General features: G+C 34.4%; 1 protein-coding gene across 1 annotated transcript in view; it reads right to left on the reverse strand.

Annotated features, from left to right (window-relative positions):
* Positions 1–1,007: 1,007 nt before the first annotated feature.
* CPNE8 (copine 8) overlaps positions 1,008–15,594 on the reverse strand; it is a 208,391-nt gene continuing 193,804 nt past the window's right edge. Inside the window, exon 20 of the mRNA XM_008061880.2 lies at positions 1,008–2,869. Within this exon, the coding sequence (XP_008060071.1) occupies positions 2,681–2,869 (189 nt within the window). The 3' untranslated portion in view covers positions 1,008–2,680. The remainder of the gene's footprint in view (positions 2,870–15,594) is intronic.

Here is a 15,594-nt window from a genome sequence, read left to right on the forward strand (position 1 = left end):
TAATATGAGGTAATGAATATACTAAAATGCAATGCAAAGATGAATTTTTAGAAGGTACTGATTATTGTTTGTTGAAGTTTTAAAAGAATATGGTTAAGAGGAGTTGGGGCTTTAGTTGGAAAATGCAGAAGATATCTTCAGGTGGAGACAGGAGGAAAGAATCTGATGAGAAGTTAGAGTGTGAACACTCTGACCAGATGCCAAGTGCTGGGGGAAAAGGGATGAAGCAGACCTGGCTAGTTTTAATATTCATTTGAGAAACAATGAGAATTGGTATTACATAAATAGGCAAGATCAGATGGTGGAGATATTTGAAAAAAAGGCCAAGCGTTTATCCTGGAGTTAAACGGTAACTAGAGGCTTTCATTAGAGAGGAAGGAAATGAAATGAGAAAGATAGCACAACACCCAAAATCTTCAGGGATCTTGAGGCTACTGCATTTGAAGTCTGCTTTCTGCAGCAGATTTGATCAATTGGATCTATCACCCTTTCTTAATACACAACTTTCCTGTTGCTCATTACCTAAAGTCTGAAGATTCCTGATGTCTAGGTTGTATGTGCAACTATTGGTATGCAATTGAGTTTATGGAGTATGTGTCTGGAAATTTTCATTGCCCAGCACCTAACAGCAACACACAAAATTTAAGTAGTTAATATAATAAAATATTTTTTAAAAATAATAATCGAATATTTTCATGATGGTAATCAGCTCTTCTCCAGTTGTATATTCTTGAATAAATAATTTATTCTCTTCATTTTTGATTTCTACATTTATGAAATGAAAAGACAAAACCAAGTATTTTCTAATTTTACATATGAAATAAACATCACAAAAGTTTCTGATTATTATTATCAGACATGCAAAGGATAATATAACTGAGATTGTGTCATTTCTGGTTATCAGCTCCCACTAGGTTTGGGCACACTATTATTTAGAAAAAAAATTGTACATCTTTCATTTTCTCTGGTCAGTTCAAAGAAAAATAATTGATATTTGACAAGAAAATAATATTGATCTTATTTATTTTTGTTTTGGTGGCCGACTAATGAAAACAAATAAATTATATAAGCTAACAAATTATAATGGCATAAATATTTAAGTCTGTAAAGGAAATTATTGAACTCCATGACAGTCACACAGGAACTGTACAAAGCAAATATCTTTTTAAATATTTTAATACATACTTAAAAATGAACAATTTTATATTACATATTTTTGTAACATTAATACTGTTGGATATGTGGATGGATATATTTTTCTTTTCAGTAAAATAGTTTCATGCTTATAAAAGTCACCCTAGGTCAACTTGGGACAAAGAGAACAACATACAGTAGAAATAAACCAAGTAGTAAACAGGGTATAGGTAAGGAAAAAATATTATAAAGCAGTTACATTGTTGACACACACACAAAAATACACTTTTCTATTATTTGAAGGCAATTCACAATCATTTCCAGGAATTCTGTGAGAATTTAAGGCCATTTGTTCTAAAGAAATGCTTTAATTTAGACACAACTTCACAAAACTTTAATTCTTGTAAAAACTGTACATGCAAAAACTCTTTACAATTAATTGTGGACAGGCAGGTCAGTATATAGGAGATTCTTTCACAAATGTGTTGTGCACTAAGTCACATGGTTGTGTATATTTAACTGGTAATTTCACAAAAGACTTTCAGCCTGTGCACCTTGCGTGGCAACGTGGAACAGTGATAACAAGAAACCCCATCAAGAGAGTCAGTATCCCTTTGAATTAAAATATCTAGACAAGAAATAATGGAATTAAAAGTTTAAAACATCTGCTACATGGTTCACAGTTAAATATTCTTGGTTTTAGTCTTTCTAAATATGATATAAGGATGCTACTTTTTATACAAAGTATTTTCTGTGTACTTATAGTTCACAATATTTGACTTTTCATAATCTCTACTTAGTGTTACAAAACGCAAACTGACTGCAGCCTAAATTTAGAATTCAAACTCCATGAAAAATACATGTTCTTACAGTATGCACATCTGCCAAGCTTAAACTCCAATATTCTGCAAACAGTGCAGAGAAACTGATCACTAAGCAGATGTGGCTTCTTAAGACAGTCTAGGTACTGAGAAACATGAAAGCATCTTTCTCTTCCCTTACCTGCAATTGTATTTGTCCAGACAGTCATTCAAAGAGATATTGCTCTTGTGATTATAGCTATTGCAATTTAGAAGACAAAGGATTCAATATTCAAAACTCTTATTTTAAGAACAGTTATAAAAGTATTGAAATTTAAAAAGTAGTAACATGTAAACATTGATACAGAGAGACTGCTGTCCTATACACAGAGCAGTCAAATACAATATTTGAGTTAAAAACAGTTTGTGCTTTTTCCCAACAATACATTGGAAATTAGCTGTTTCTGTCAAATTAAAAACAAAAAATTAAAGATTCAGAGAAGACATCTGTACTTTTGCTTCAAGCATTTAAACAATTTTTCTGTTGCTCATGCAACAACCATATTTACAGTTTTGGTTTTAGGAAGAGAGTTAATTTTGGATCCAAGAAAGCATATTAACCAGTACTGCTGAAACCAAACTGTGGAAAGTATCTCATTCCCTGGTTCATTACAGAGCACCAGGCGCAAAGTATTAACTCAGCAGTTCTAACTGATGTGTAGTTAAGTTAGCATTTGGGAGCACAGTCATATTTGAGTCTGCAACACATGTGTAGGTGGGGTATATGGGGGAGGTGCAGGTGATGGCTTGATTCCTCGGGCCCTCATATAGGAGAGAAATTGCTCAGGGATCTCAGCTAGGACATCTTTAGCCAGTCTAGCCATGCTCAATATGTGGTTTCCACTTCTGTCAATATAATCCCTGAATGGCACAAACTAAAACAAAGATAGAAAAGAAAGTTATTTCACAGACTTTGGCAAGCTATGCAATAAACACAAAAGTCAACACATGTAAACATTTGATTTTAGGAGAATTAGGGATCCTGGAGTAGTGGTGAGAAGGGTAACAATTATCATGCACTTAATATATAACATCAAAAATAGTCATAACAGTGACCAAATCTTTCTGATATATGCTCTATCTAAAAAGGAATGTAATTCTTTTCTATAATCTTTCCCTCAATAGCTCATGTTACCTAATTCTGTTATAACCATTATATTGCTGAATGTGTTCTGCAGGTTTAGGTTCTATACCTAGCCTGATTCCTAATACAATGGAACATTTAACCTCTTTGGGGCTTGGTTTCCTGTCACACAAAGTTAATACATGCTAATTCAGCTTCTCTCACAAACATATTACCCAATGCTGAGTAAGAAACAAATGTTTCCCAATACAGGGTGAAAAAAAAATTGCATCTATTATTAAACAATGAGTCCAAAACACATTACTTTTAAACATGGCTTGGGCATCAAATCACATGGACTATGAATATAAAATTCACATAGCTTATATTAATAGGAACCTGAAATATTTAGTATGTTGAGTCTTGTCCAAATTTTGACTTTTTAAAATTTTATATGGGAAGGCAAAGAAAAAAATCTTGGTATAAGATTTTGGAATATTTCTTACTGAAATATCATTATTCTTATTTTTACATTATTTCTTATAAAAATGATTTATTTCTCCTTCTATAAGTAATTATGTGAAAGCCCTTATCAACTCAATACCAAATGCTTGGCAATAGATGACCTGATTCCATTCTCATTTATAATGGTTACTTAAGTTAATAAACACTGGGCTGTTTGAGGGTATTAGTTCAATTTCCCCTTAAGAACATGAAGATTCTTGAGGTAACAGGAAAGTGATTGGAATTATTAATGATGTGATAATTGGGGAATATAGTAATTTTAGGTCTTTAGAGAAATGGCACAGTGAAGACATTTGAAGATGTGGAACAATTTCTGAAAATAATAGTTAAAAGTTTGAATTAAATAATTTTTTCCTCTCAGAAAAAGAACACTCTCACCTCATATTGTAAAATAACTGTTTTATTTTTAAAAACTTACTTTTGATTTAAAAATATTCAAGATATGCTTTAAGAAAACAATTATTGTTAGAAAACAGACTTTAAAATAGTCAGGTTGTTATAGATAAACCATGAAAAAATTTAAGAAATCAAATAGCAGGTGTAATAATCCCCATTATGCGGTAAAGGCAGTCTCTTGCAAAGGAAGAGTACACAATTATTAATTTCTTTTTATAATAAGATACACTATATGCTGAAGCCTAGCTATATGACTAAAATTTTACCTTGTCTTGCTACCAGAAGAAAACAGCTTTTAGAAATGTGTATTTAGCAGGTGGCACATTTTTCTCATAATGAGGACAAGAAAGGTACCTAACTGAGGGCAAGAAAAAAACTAACAGTGAATATAATCATCAGCTGAGAAGGGACTGAGGAGGAGATGAACTTGTGTGAAGACATATATTATCTACTGATAGACCAGACTTGACATTTTTAACAAAAAAATCAAAGAGGTGTAAGAGACAAGCTTATTTTCTCTCTGAAATTATAATTAGAAAAGTGAGAAAATAGAAATCAGTGTAGTTAAGGTCTAATAAGAAAAAGGTATCTAGTTGTAACTATAACTTACCTCATTTTGTTGTAAAAAGATATAACACTTCTTTTTTTTAAAAAAATTTTAAAGATGTAGGGTCCAATTCAGGGTTAGGCATGAAAATGTTCATTATGCAGGTACCCCTGCTGATGAGATGTGCCCTCCCCTATCCTGGCAGTTTCCCACTACCGCCAATCACTGTCTTATAGTATTATGGTAATTGTTCAAGGTCCACTTATGAGTGAGAACATGTGATACTCAGTTCTTTGTTTCTGTGATAGATCACTCAGTATTACAGCCTCTAAGTTCATCCAGGTTGCTGCAAAGTTCATAATTTTGTCCTTCTTTATGGCTGCATAATATTCTACTGTGTATATGTACTACATTTAAAAATATCTTGTCCTCTTTCAATGGGCAGCATGGTTGGTTCTATGGTTTTGTTGTTGTTAATAATGCCGCAAAAATATACATGTACAGGGATCTTTTTTATAGAATCATTTGAGTTCCTCTGGGTATATTCCCAGAAGGGGGATTGCTGGATCATATGGAAGGTCAATTTTTAGATCTTTTAGGAATTGCCACACTGTCTTCCACAGAGGTTGCACTAGTTTTTACACTATCACCAACAGTGTAGAAGTGTTCCCTTTTCCCTGAATCCTCTCCAGCATCTGCTGTTTTTTTGGCGGGGGGTGGGGTTTGAGTTATTGATGATGACTATTCTGACTGGAGTTAGGTGGTATCCCAGTAATGGTTTTAATTTGCATTTCTTTAATAACTAGAGAGGATGAGCATTTTTCATGTATCTGTTGGCTGCTTGTATGTCTTCTTTTGAGAAGTGTCTATTCATATATTTTGCCCACTTTGTAATGGGAATGTTCATTTTTTTTCTTTTAGCACATTTGAGTTCCTTGTATATCCTAGGTGTTAGGCCTTTGTCAGATATACAGTTGATAAATATTTTTTCCCATTCTGTGGGCTGTCTCCCCACTCTCTTGATGGTTTCTTTTGCTTTGCAGAAACTTTTCAGTTTGATGAGGTCCCACTTGCCAATCTTATCTCTTATGGCATTGGCACTTAGGGTTTTGAACAGGCATTGGTTGCCAATTCCAATTTCCATTAGGGTGTCTCCTGCATCTTCTAAGGTTCTTATAATTTTAGGTTTTATGTTGATCCATTTAGAGTTGATTTTTGTGTATGGTGATAGATAAGAGTCTTGTTTTAATCTTCTGCATGTGGTCAGCCAGTTTTCCCAGCATCATATACTAAATAGGCTCTCCTCTCCCCAGTGGTTGATGGTGGAGGCTTTGTTGAAGATGAGTCGGTTGAGAAATTGAGGTTTTGCTCCCGGAATCTCTCTCCTGCTTCACTGGTCTATATGCCTGTTCTTGTACCAATACACGGCTGTTTTGGTTATTGTACCTTTTAATAAATTTTAAAGTCTGGAAGTGTGATACCTCTCACTTTTTTTTTCTTTTCTTTTCTTTTTTTTTTTGCAGAGGATTGTTTTATTCATGGTCATTTATGTTTCCATATGGATTTCTGTATTGTCATTTCCAGGCCTGAGAAGAATGAAGTTGGTCTTTTAATGAATCTTGCATTAATTCTGTAGATTGTCTTAGATGTTAATTCTTAGATTGCCTTAGATTGCCTAATATGGACATCTTAACAATATTGATTCTTCCAACCCATGAACATGAAATATTTTTCCATTCGTTTGTGTCATCTTCAATTTCTTTGAGCAGTGTTTTGCAGTTTTCATTGTAAAGGTCTTTGACGTCTCTGGTTAGGAAGACACCAAGGTATTTCTTTCTTTCTTTCTTTTCTTTTTTTTTTTTTGTGGCTACTGTGAATGGGATTGTGCAAAAAGGCGTAACACTTTAAAAGTTAGCATTTAATAATGTTGTTGCTAGTATCCATGGAGCTCTCTTTAAACTTTTAAAAAAACAGTTCATTTCTTTTGAAGTGTGTAGTTATGTACATTCAGGGAAATGGAAATACCTGTGCTAAATGGTTGATATAGGAGAAATCTCCCCCGCTTTGGTTTTATCTTCACCTTAACTTTAATGTTTTATTTTTATTTGGTTTTATTTCTTCACCTTTATTCAAAGATAGACAATAAACTCATTTAAATTTTCACCCTTCTATCCTCAAAAACTCTGGAATTACACTTCCCAGTTTCAAAGCCTGGTATTGCTACATGTTGCCTACATGATTCTGGGAAAGCTATTTTCCACTCTTTACTTCAGTTTTTTCTTCTGTAAAATAAGGATAAGGACCAAATATAGTAATGATTATAACTACAGCTATAATATGTGCTATATATAATAGCTATAATTATAATCACTACTATATTTGTTCAATTTATGCATTTATGTAGTCAATATAAAGCATTCTTAATAGTTTTCTATTTACATTTATATCAAACATTAAATACAAGGAATACTATTTTCAATTTTATCTCTGTTTTTGATTAACTGGTATTGTACTTAAACTTAAAATTCCTAGACTTTCACTATTTTAAAACACTTGTGGCTTCACATTTCCAACAAGTCCTACATAGGATGTACTGATAGATTTTTTATTTAGGTAAACTGATATTCACTTTTAAGAATTTTATGATACTCTGGAATGTCAAAACTAAGGTTCACTGTTCTCATAATACATACAGTTCTACTCATCTTTAAAATAAATTTATAAATAATGGGTAAGAAAGAAATTCTAGTCTTCGCCCTAGGATGGAACTATAGATCACAGTTACCTTAGGTTTGTTAGGTGACGCACAAAGTCTGAAATGCCCCTTGAACATAAGTGGGCCTTGCCTTAAGGTTGAAAGTCACCACCATAGCAAGTCACTGTTTTCAACAGGAATATATTCATCCCACATGTATGTTTGGCATAGAAAAAAAATGTTGGAAACTTTCTACTCATTAAGTCAAATTATCTAAACTTTTCCCAACGGAGCAATCATTTATTCAGTCATGTTATAAGGTACTTTACAAGTGAGAAATTAAAAACAAGTGTATCTTCATTTTCTTTGCCTCTTATTAGGGTCAAATCTTAGGGTTTTCATGACAAACTACACCCTCTCTCTTGGAAGACTGCTCATATTCTTTGATCATTAAAGTTTTTCACTCAGCTTCTCAGACCACCCTGTTTATTGTGTCTTTTAGTCATTCATTTCTGATCTCTGTACCTGGAAACCTCTTGTTCAAAATAATTCCCACACATTTGTGAATGCATGTTGACCGCAAATTAACTCGGACCCTTACAGTGTTCAGTTTAAAATAATAAATCAATTTTCACTTTGTACTAATTTATCACATTCATCTGAAGAATATCAATAAATGCCTTCTGTTCTACAAAAATATGGTATTCTTGTTACTCTACATCTTTTTCCAGCATCGACTCAATTTAAGAAAAATGTTCCACATAGTTGCTCTAACGGCTTGCTTTGCCTATTTGTGAAAACAAGTTTGAATCAGTTTGGGCAAATGGGCTTTTAGTTGCTGTTCTGCTCAATTTTGCTTGATTGTTCCTACTGTGCAGAACCCCATTAGTGATTTTCAAGTCTAAGCCTTCAAGGTTATTATTCTCCTTTTAATAGAAAATATGATATAAACATGATTTTTAAGGAAATGATAGGCTAGCCAGCAGCTACATGCAGCCAGGAGGAATGGCATTAAGTTACATACAATGGCCAATCCATAGCCCAAACAAACAAACAAATAGAAAGCCTGTACATATATTGACCTAAGAAAATAACTCACTTTAAGTTTTAGAATAACAACCGTAGGAACTCATCCTGCTTACTATTTATAACATAGTCATATAAGATTACATCTTGAGACAACAAGACATAATTGCACTTAAGACTGACTACAATATCATATGTCTTGGCACAGATACTATGAAACAGTGACACAAAAAACAACTTCCATTGGACTGTGCCAACACTACTTATGTTAATGCATTCACTGAGCAACTGACAGTTGAGAGGCCTTCCTCTGAGAGTGCAATATAGTATTTAATATTCACATATATATTTTGAATTTACATAAAGAGAATTGAAACTCAGAGAGTTTAATTAACTCACCCAAGATCAGATCTTAATATATGTCAGAGTCATTATTTGAATCCAAATTGATCTAAATTAAATGCATTAGCCTCAACAGCAATACAGAAAGGGGAACAGTTTAGAATTCTTTTCATCGGAATTTTGCCTTTTAGGACAATAGGTGTGATAGAATAGGAAGAATACAGGTTTTGGAATCAGAACTCTGTTGAAAATAATTTCAACCAACTTATTAACTATATAACTTTGACTAAGTTGTTTAACTTTTCATCTTGGGCCTCAGTGTTCTTATCTGTAAATAACTATAAGACAAAAAGTGACAAGCATTTTTAGGAAAATATGAAGTGAAAGAAGAGGAAATTCATTCTGGTATGGGTAGTAGAGGCTTTGGAGAAGGCAGGGGAAAGGCTGTAGAGTGAGAAGTTTCCAAATATAGGATTTTAATCAGCACAAATGAGAAGGAAGAGTATTCTAAGTAAAATATCAAGAGAAAACAGAAGCAAGAACCATGGAAATGTGTGATGCAAAGTTAATTTGTCTAGATAAAGTGTAATGTTTTTGTGTGTGTATTTAGCTAAAGAAGAAAACTGAGGTCTGTTTATAGAATCAAACTGAGATTCGCTTTTAGAATCAAAGTTATACAGAATACTTGTTAAGAATTTTAAAACCATACATTAAATTTAGTCCTGGTCCATTTCTCATTAGCTGTGTGACTATGGACAAGAAAACCGAGCTTCATTTCCTCTTTTGTAAAACACAGTAATCAAAGTACCATCACATCAAGTTAATTTACAATTGAATGATGTAATGATACAGTTCTTAGCCTGCCTATCATGTGAATATTCAATAAAGGGTTAAATATTATTATTATATGAAAAAGTTGGAAGTTGTTTTAGATTTGATAAAAACAACATCTACCACCTCACAGTCTTTTGCTACCTACAATTGTTTGCAGACTTAGGTTTTTGTTTGTCTACTTGAGAAACCTGGAATTTCATCTGAGGTATGTTAACTTGGTTAGCTTCAAAATGTAGGAAATGGAAAGCAGAGAAAGGTGAGAAAGCCTAAATAAATCCCATTTTCTGATAACTTATTAGTTAGTTTGTTCACAGATATTTTCTGACCATGGGAAGATTGACAATATTATCCTTGATGTGCCCTTGCAATCCCAATTATAAATATTCAAAAATGTTTCTATTCTTGAAAATAACTCACTTTAAAAACTTTTTAGTGTCTGGTAGAACCTGGAGAACTTTGATGGTGGAAAGTTTAACCTTATTCAAGGTGAGAAAAGATGCCAATTTTGTGACCCAAGGTGATGTGTAAATGACTTACTTGCTTACTATTTTGAAAGGACCACTCACCATTTAGAAACTTCTCTATAAAACAGAAGAGTATATCAAATCTCCTTAACTAAATGTAGGAATGTAAGCCAAGATGTTACTGTTATTCAAGGGACTTCTAGCTTCCTGGGGACATTTTAATTTCCTGTCCAGCATATGTAAGACCCCACCACTCCTTCAATTCAACTTTACCTGACAGAATCCCTAAAGTGTATGCCTGTATTCCCAGTTCAAAATCTTTGGAGATCCCAGTGTTACTTTATAGTGATAGACTGGTCTCAAGAATTCTGACTTTCGAGAAGAGGAAACTTACAAATTACAGTAATAAATACCTATGCTACTGATAGGTAACAAAGTAGTTTATCTCTATTACTTCCTCTGAAAGTCACAACATCATGGGAAGAACTAAGATGAAAAAACCTGGAGCCTACAGATAATAAAACAAAGACTGAGAGAGATTTATTGACTTGCTCAAGATCAGAGTGACAAAATTATAATTTGTCAGATCATCTGGGTCCTATTTCAATATTCTGTCTAATATAGTATATCCATTGAGACAATAGTTTCATGATCAAAGACATTTTTTATTTTGTAAGTATAATAGGTATGATTATTGGTTGTCACTAACATAACATATTGGTCTTCTTAAAGGAAACCTAAATGATGTGAGAAATCTTAGCTACTTCCTAATGGTCAAAGAATACCAAGTTTTTCATAAGCATCATTTAGATGGAACTATGAGATATGCAGTTGCCTCTGCTAACTTTGTAAAAATGTATTACAGCAGCAATATAACACATTTAAAAGACTTCAAATTTATATTACCATGCAGTAATTTGATTTTTTGGAAACTGTGAGCGGATATCATGGAAAGCTTTTAGATAAAGTGTAATTACTTGGACCTATAATTATGCTGATGAGGTTAAGGTGAATAATTATGTGTCTAATTATGAAAAAAAAAAACCCACCATGAGAGTCTTAAACAAATGACCACATCATCACGTCTTTTTCTCAGTTGCTTTTAACCTAACCATTTATGTGAGTGTTTGTTTTTTATTCTACCAAATATGTTAGGCTGAAAAGTTTAAATCATATTCAATTATCTATGGAAAAAACTCTTATACAGATGTTTCTATTTTAAAATTTGATTTTGCTGACTAATGCAAAACAATGCTTTTTTATCTTTAACAACATTACTCTTTATATTATCATGTTTCTGTATTATTTTAATTATTCCTTCCTCAAATTATTTAAAAAATTTTCTAAGTTCTATTTCAGGAATGTATTTTATATGCATTATCTCATTTAATCTCCACAAGAATGCTATTTAGCCCCCCAGAACACTGAAACTTATCACAGTGGAAAAATCAGGAATTGAACCAAATTCTATATGATTTCAAATTATATTTTCTTAATAATTGTGTTATGGGTTAATATATATGTTATTATTTAGCAGATCATATCGAAGTTTATAATATGTTCCTTCAAAATTTTGTATTGTGTGCTTAAATAATACTGAGACCCTTTTCCTATTTAAGAAAGTATGCTTCATTGCCTTTTTCTCTTCTAACATCCTAAAAGATAAGGAGACTCTATGCAACTATTTAGTTGAATTAACACCTTGTTTTCAATGATAAATTTTAACTATATTTATTAATTACTAATTTTGTCTTTATATTCACTCCCAGAATAATAAGCTTTAGTTAAGTATTTTTCTTGAATCTAACATTTTCTATATATATAATTTATATATAAAACACAAATATACATGCTGTAAAATATATAAATTTTATATATATATATTACATATATAACTTTTGGATTCATTTCCTCACTTTTCTTACCATAACCCATGGGAGAAATATGAAAATATCTAGATCTGGGGGAAGATGGCAGCGGAGCCAATCATTCTATACGAGTCCCAGTGTGAGTGAGTGAGTGTATGGACCATTTTACTTATGTGTCTGTGAGTAAGTGGGTGTGTGAATGGCTGACAGAGTGGGGACTTGGGAGCAAGTGGCCAGCGCTCTCCTGGTGAAGCAGCTGGTATTGTAGATGCTCTACTTGGACCCTAGCACTTCCTTGAATGCAGAAGCTGAGCATCATTTTTTTAAAATCAGCAAAGCCCTTCCTGGTTAAAAGCTATCTGGAGTGACTGCCAGCTCCAGGCTCTGCCAAACCACCACATTGCCTGGCTGGACACTGGCAGCAAGGGCTCTACAGTGAAAGAGCCAGAGGCAGAGCTCCGCTGGAGAAGACAAAACAAGCACCCTGCCACCATCTAAAAACTGGGCAGGGAAATGCTTGGTTTGCTCACCTTGGAGCAACAGACCCAATCTCTGCCACAGACAGATAAACTACTCAGGGGTTGATCGTGACCCAGAGGGAATATCCCAAAAGCACAAACTCCAGAGGGACAGGAGAGTGCAGAGTCTCAGGCACCGCACCTCCTATTTTGATTCAGCCATGGGACAAAGGGTGTGGCCAGAAAAGGACTAAGAAGACCCCCAAAGATATCAGCAGTGAGTCTAGGGCTGACCCAACACCCTGCTCCCCAGCAATTCTCTGAATGTCAGACCCTCATGGATGGGGCACTACTGAGAGAGATGAACCCAGAAGCCTGTACATCAGCTGCGATAGGAGCTCTATTCCAGGATAAACCTGGCTGGGGTGTCATCCACCAGGACCTGGGGAAGAGACAATCCCATATCTCCCCACCAGAGGAGATCCCCCTGACCATATGAGAGTGGGAGGGGAGGACTGAAGCCTCATCCACTTGTACCGCCCCCTCCTCCTTCTCTGGGCCACACAATGAGGAGATTGTGAATGTGGATGCAGCTTGGCATGAAATAGTAGAGGGGCTTACTATGAGTAGCTAAGAAGAACAATTACAGACCATACAACAATAAAAATATGTTATTTGTTTTTTAAAAATTTTTTTCTTTCTTCTTTGTGCATGAGGGTTCAATCTGCATTCCTCCCTACGCTTTTTTCTTTTATTTTTCTTTTTTAATTTTTTGTTTTCTGTTTATGTGTGTATGTAAATGATTGAGTGTTCAAATTTCAGTTTGTTTGTTTTGTTCTTTTTTTCTAGTTTAATGTGTGTGTGAAAGTATGTGTGAGGGTTTGATTGGCATTCCTTTTTCCCCTTTTTATTTTTTTCTTCTCCTTGTTGGGGGTGTGTGTGTGTGTGTGTGTGTGTGTGTGTGTGTGTGTAATTGTTTTCTGTTTTGGTTTTTCTGTGTTTTTTTATTTTTGTCCGTCTTATTTCATTCTACTTTTCTCTGTTTTCCTTACTGTTACTGTATCTTGGACTTGGGGGGTATACACATGTATATATTACATCATCATATAGAGTGGTGGTGGGTTGTGGGTCTCAAAGAACCCATACTCCAGTCAGACACGGACACTAAACAGCATGATGTTGAACAACTACTGGGTCTACACAAAAATAAGAATAGAAATTAAAAGATTCCTGTAAACAAATGAAAATGAAGAAACATCCTACCAAAACCTCTGGGATGCCATTAGATAAGTTCCAAGAGGGGAATTTATGTCTCTATGAACACACATCAAGAAAATGGAAAGATCACAAGTTAACAGCATAACAAATCACCTAAGGGAGTTGGAAAGACAAGACCACCAAAATTCTAACTTTACCAGAAGAACCTAAATTACCAAAGTAAAAGCCCAAATATAGGGTATGGAAGACAAGTATATCATAGAAAAAACCAACGAAACAAAAAACTGGTTCTTTGAAAGGATAAATAAGATTGATGGACCCCCTAGTCAAAATGACTAAGAAAAAGAGAGAAAACACCAAATAAACAAAATCAGAAAAGCAAAATATCAACTCTCAACTGACCAAAAGAAATACAAAAGATGATCAGAGATTACTATGCACACCTGTATGGAAAAAAACTTGATAACCTAAATGAAATGGAGGACTTCCTGACATCATACAACCTCCCAAAGCTGAAACAAGAAGACATTGAGACACTAAATTGACCAATAACAACACAGGAAATTGACTCCATTATAAGAAAACTACCTACAAAATAAAAAACCCTGGACCATATGGATTTCCAATGGAATTCTACAAAACACACAAGAAGGAGCTGATACCAATCCTATTGAAAGTCTTCCGGGCAATTGAGACAGAATCTTCCCCAAATCATTTTATGAACCTAACATCACAGTAATACCCAAGTGGGGTAAAGATCCAACCAAAAAAGAGAACTACAGGTCAATATTCCTGATGAACATAGATGCAAAAGTAATCATCAAGATTCTAGAAAATCAGATCCAACAACACATCTCAACATCATCTACCATGACCAAGTAGGCTTCATCTCTGGGATGGAGGGCTGGTTGAAAATCCACAAGACCATAAATGTAATTCAATACATCAACAGATGTAAAAACAAGAACCACATGATTATATCATTGGATGCAGAAAAAGTTTTTGATAAAATCCCTTCTTGATAAAAAATCTTCAAAAATGCCAGGCTCAGTGGCTCAGCCTGTAATCCCGTGCCTTTGGGAGGCTGGGGTGAGTGGATTGCCTAAGCCTGCGGGTTCGAGACCCGCCTGGGCAGTGAGACCTCATCTCTACAATAAATCAAAAAATCAGCCGGGCATGGTAGGGCATGCCTGTAATTCCTGCTACTTGGAAGGCTGAGGCGGAAGGATCGCCGGAGCCTAGCAGGTCGAGGCTGTGGTGGCCGGGAGCGGCCACAGCTCCAGTCTGGGTGACAGAGTGAGACTCCAACTCAAAAAAAAAAAAAATCTTCAAACACCTGGTCATAGAATAGTAAAATAGTAAGCACCATCTATGATAAACCCATAGCCAGCTTATTGCTAAACGGACAGAAACTGGAAGCATTTCCCCTGAAAACCAGAGCAAGACAAGGTTGCCCACTCTCACCCCTGTTCAACATTGTGCTGGAAGTTTTAGCTAGCGCAGTTAGAAAACAGAAGGAAATCAGGCGTATTAAAATAGGAAAAGAGGAAGTTAAGTTATCCTTCTTTACTGAACATATGATCCTATACCTTGAAAATAAAAGAAAATCTGTCAAAAACCTCCTTGCACTGAAGGTATTGGCAAAGTCTCAGGGTACAAAATAAATGTGCAAAAGACAGTTACATTCTTATATTACAACAACAAACAGGCAGAGAACCAAATAAAAGGCAAAATTCTATTTACAATGGCCGCACACACACACAAAAAGAAATATCTCAGTATCTTCCAGAGAAATGAAAGAACTTTACAACGAAAACCTTAAAACACTGCTCAAAGAAATCCAGGAAGACACAGACAAATGGAAAAATATACCAAGTTCGTGGACAGGAAGAATCACTGTTGTTAAGATATCCATCCTATCAAAGGCAGCTTACAGTTTCAACACAATACCCATTAAATTACCAACATCATTCTTCTCAGAACTGGAAACGACAATACATAAATTCATATGGAGACATAAACAATCATGAATAGCCAAAACAGTCCTCAGCAAAAGAAACAAAGCAGGAGGTATCAAACTCCCAGATTTCAAATGTTATTATAAGGCTACAATAAACAAAATAGCCTGGTATTGGTACAAGAACAGGCATGTATAACAATCGAA

The sequence above is a fragment of the Carlito syrichta genome, unplaced genomic scaffold (genome assembly GCF_000164805.1).
Source record: "Carlito syrichta isolate Samal-C Ts95f unplaced genomic scaffold, Tarsius_syrichta-2.0.1 Scaffold305634, whole genome shotgun sequence".
NCBI lineage: Eukaryota > Metazoa > Chordata > Mammalia > Primates > Tarsiidae > Carlito > Carlito syrichta.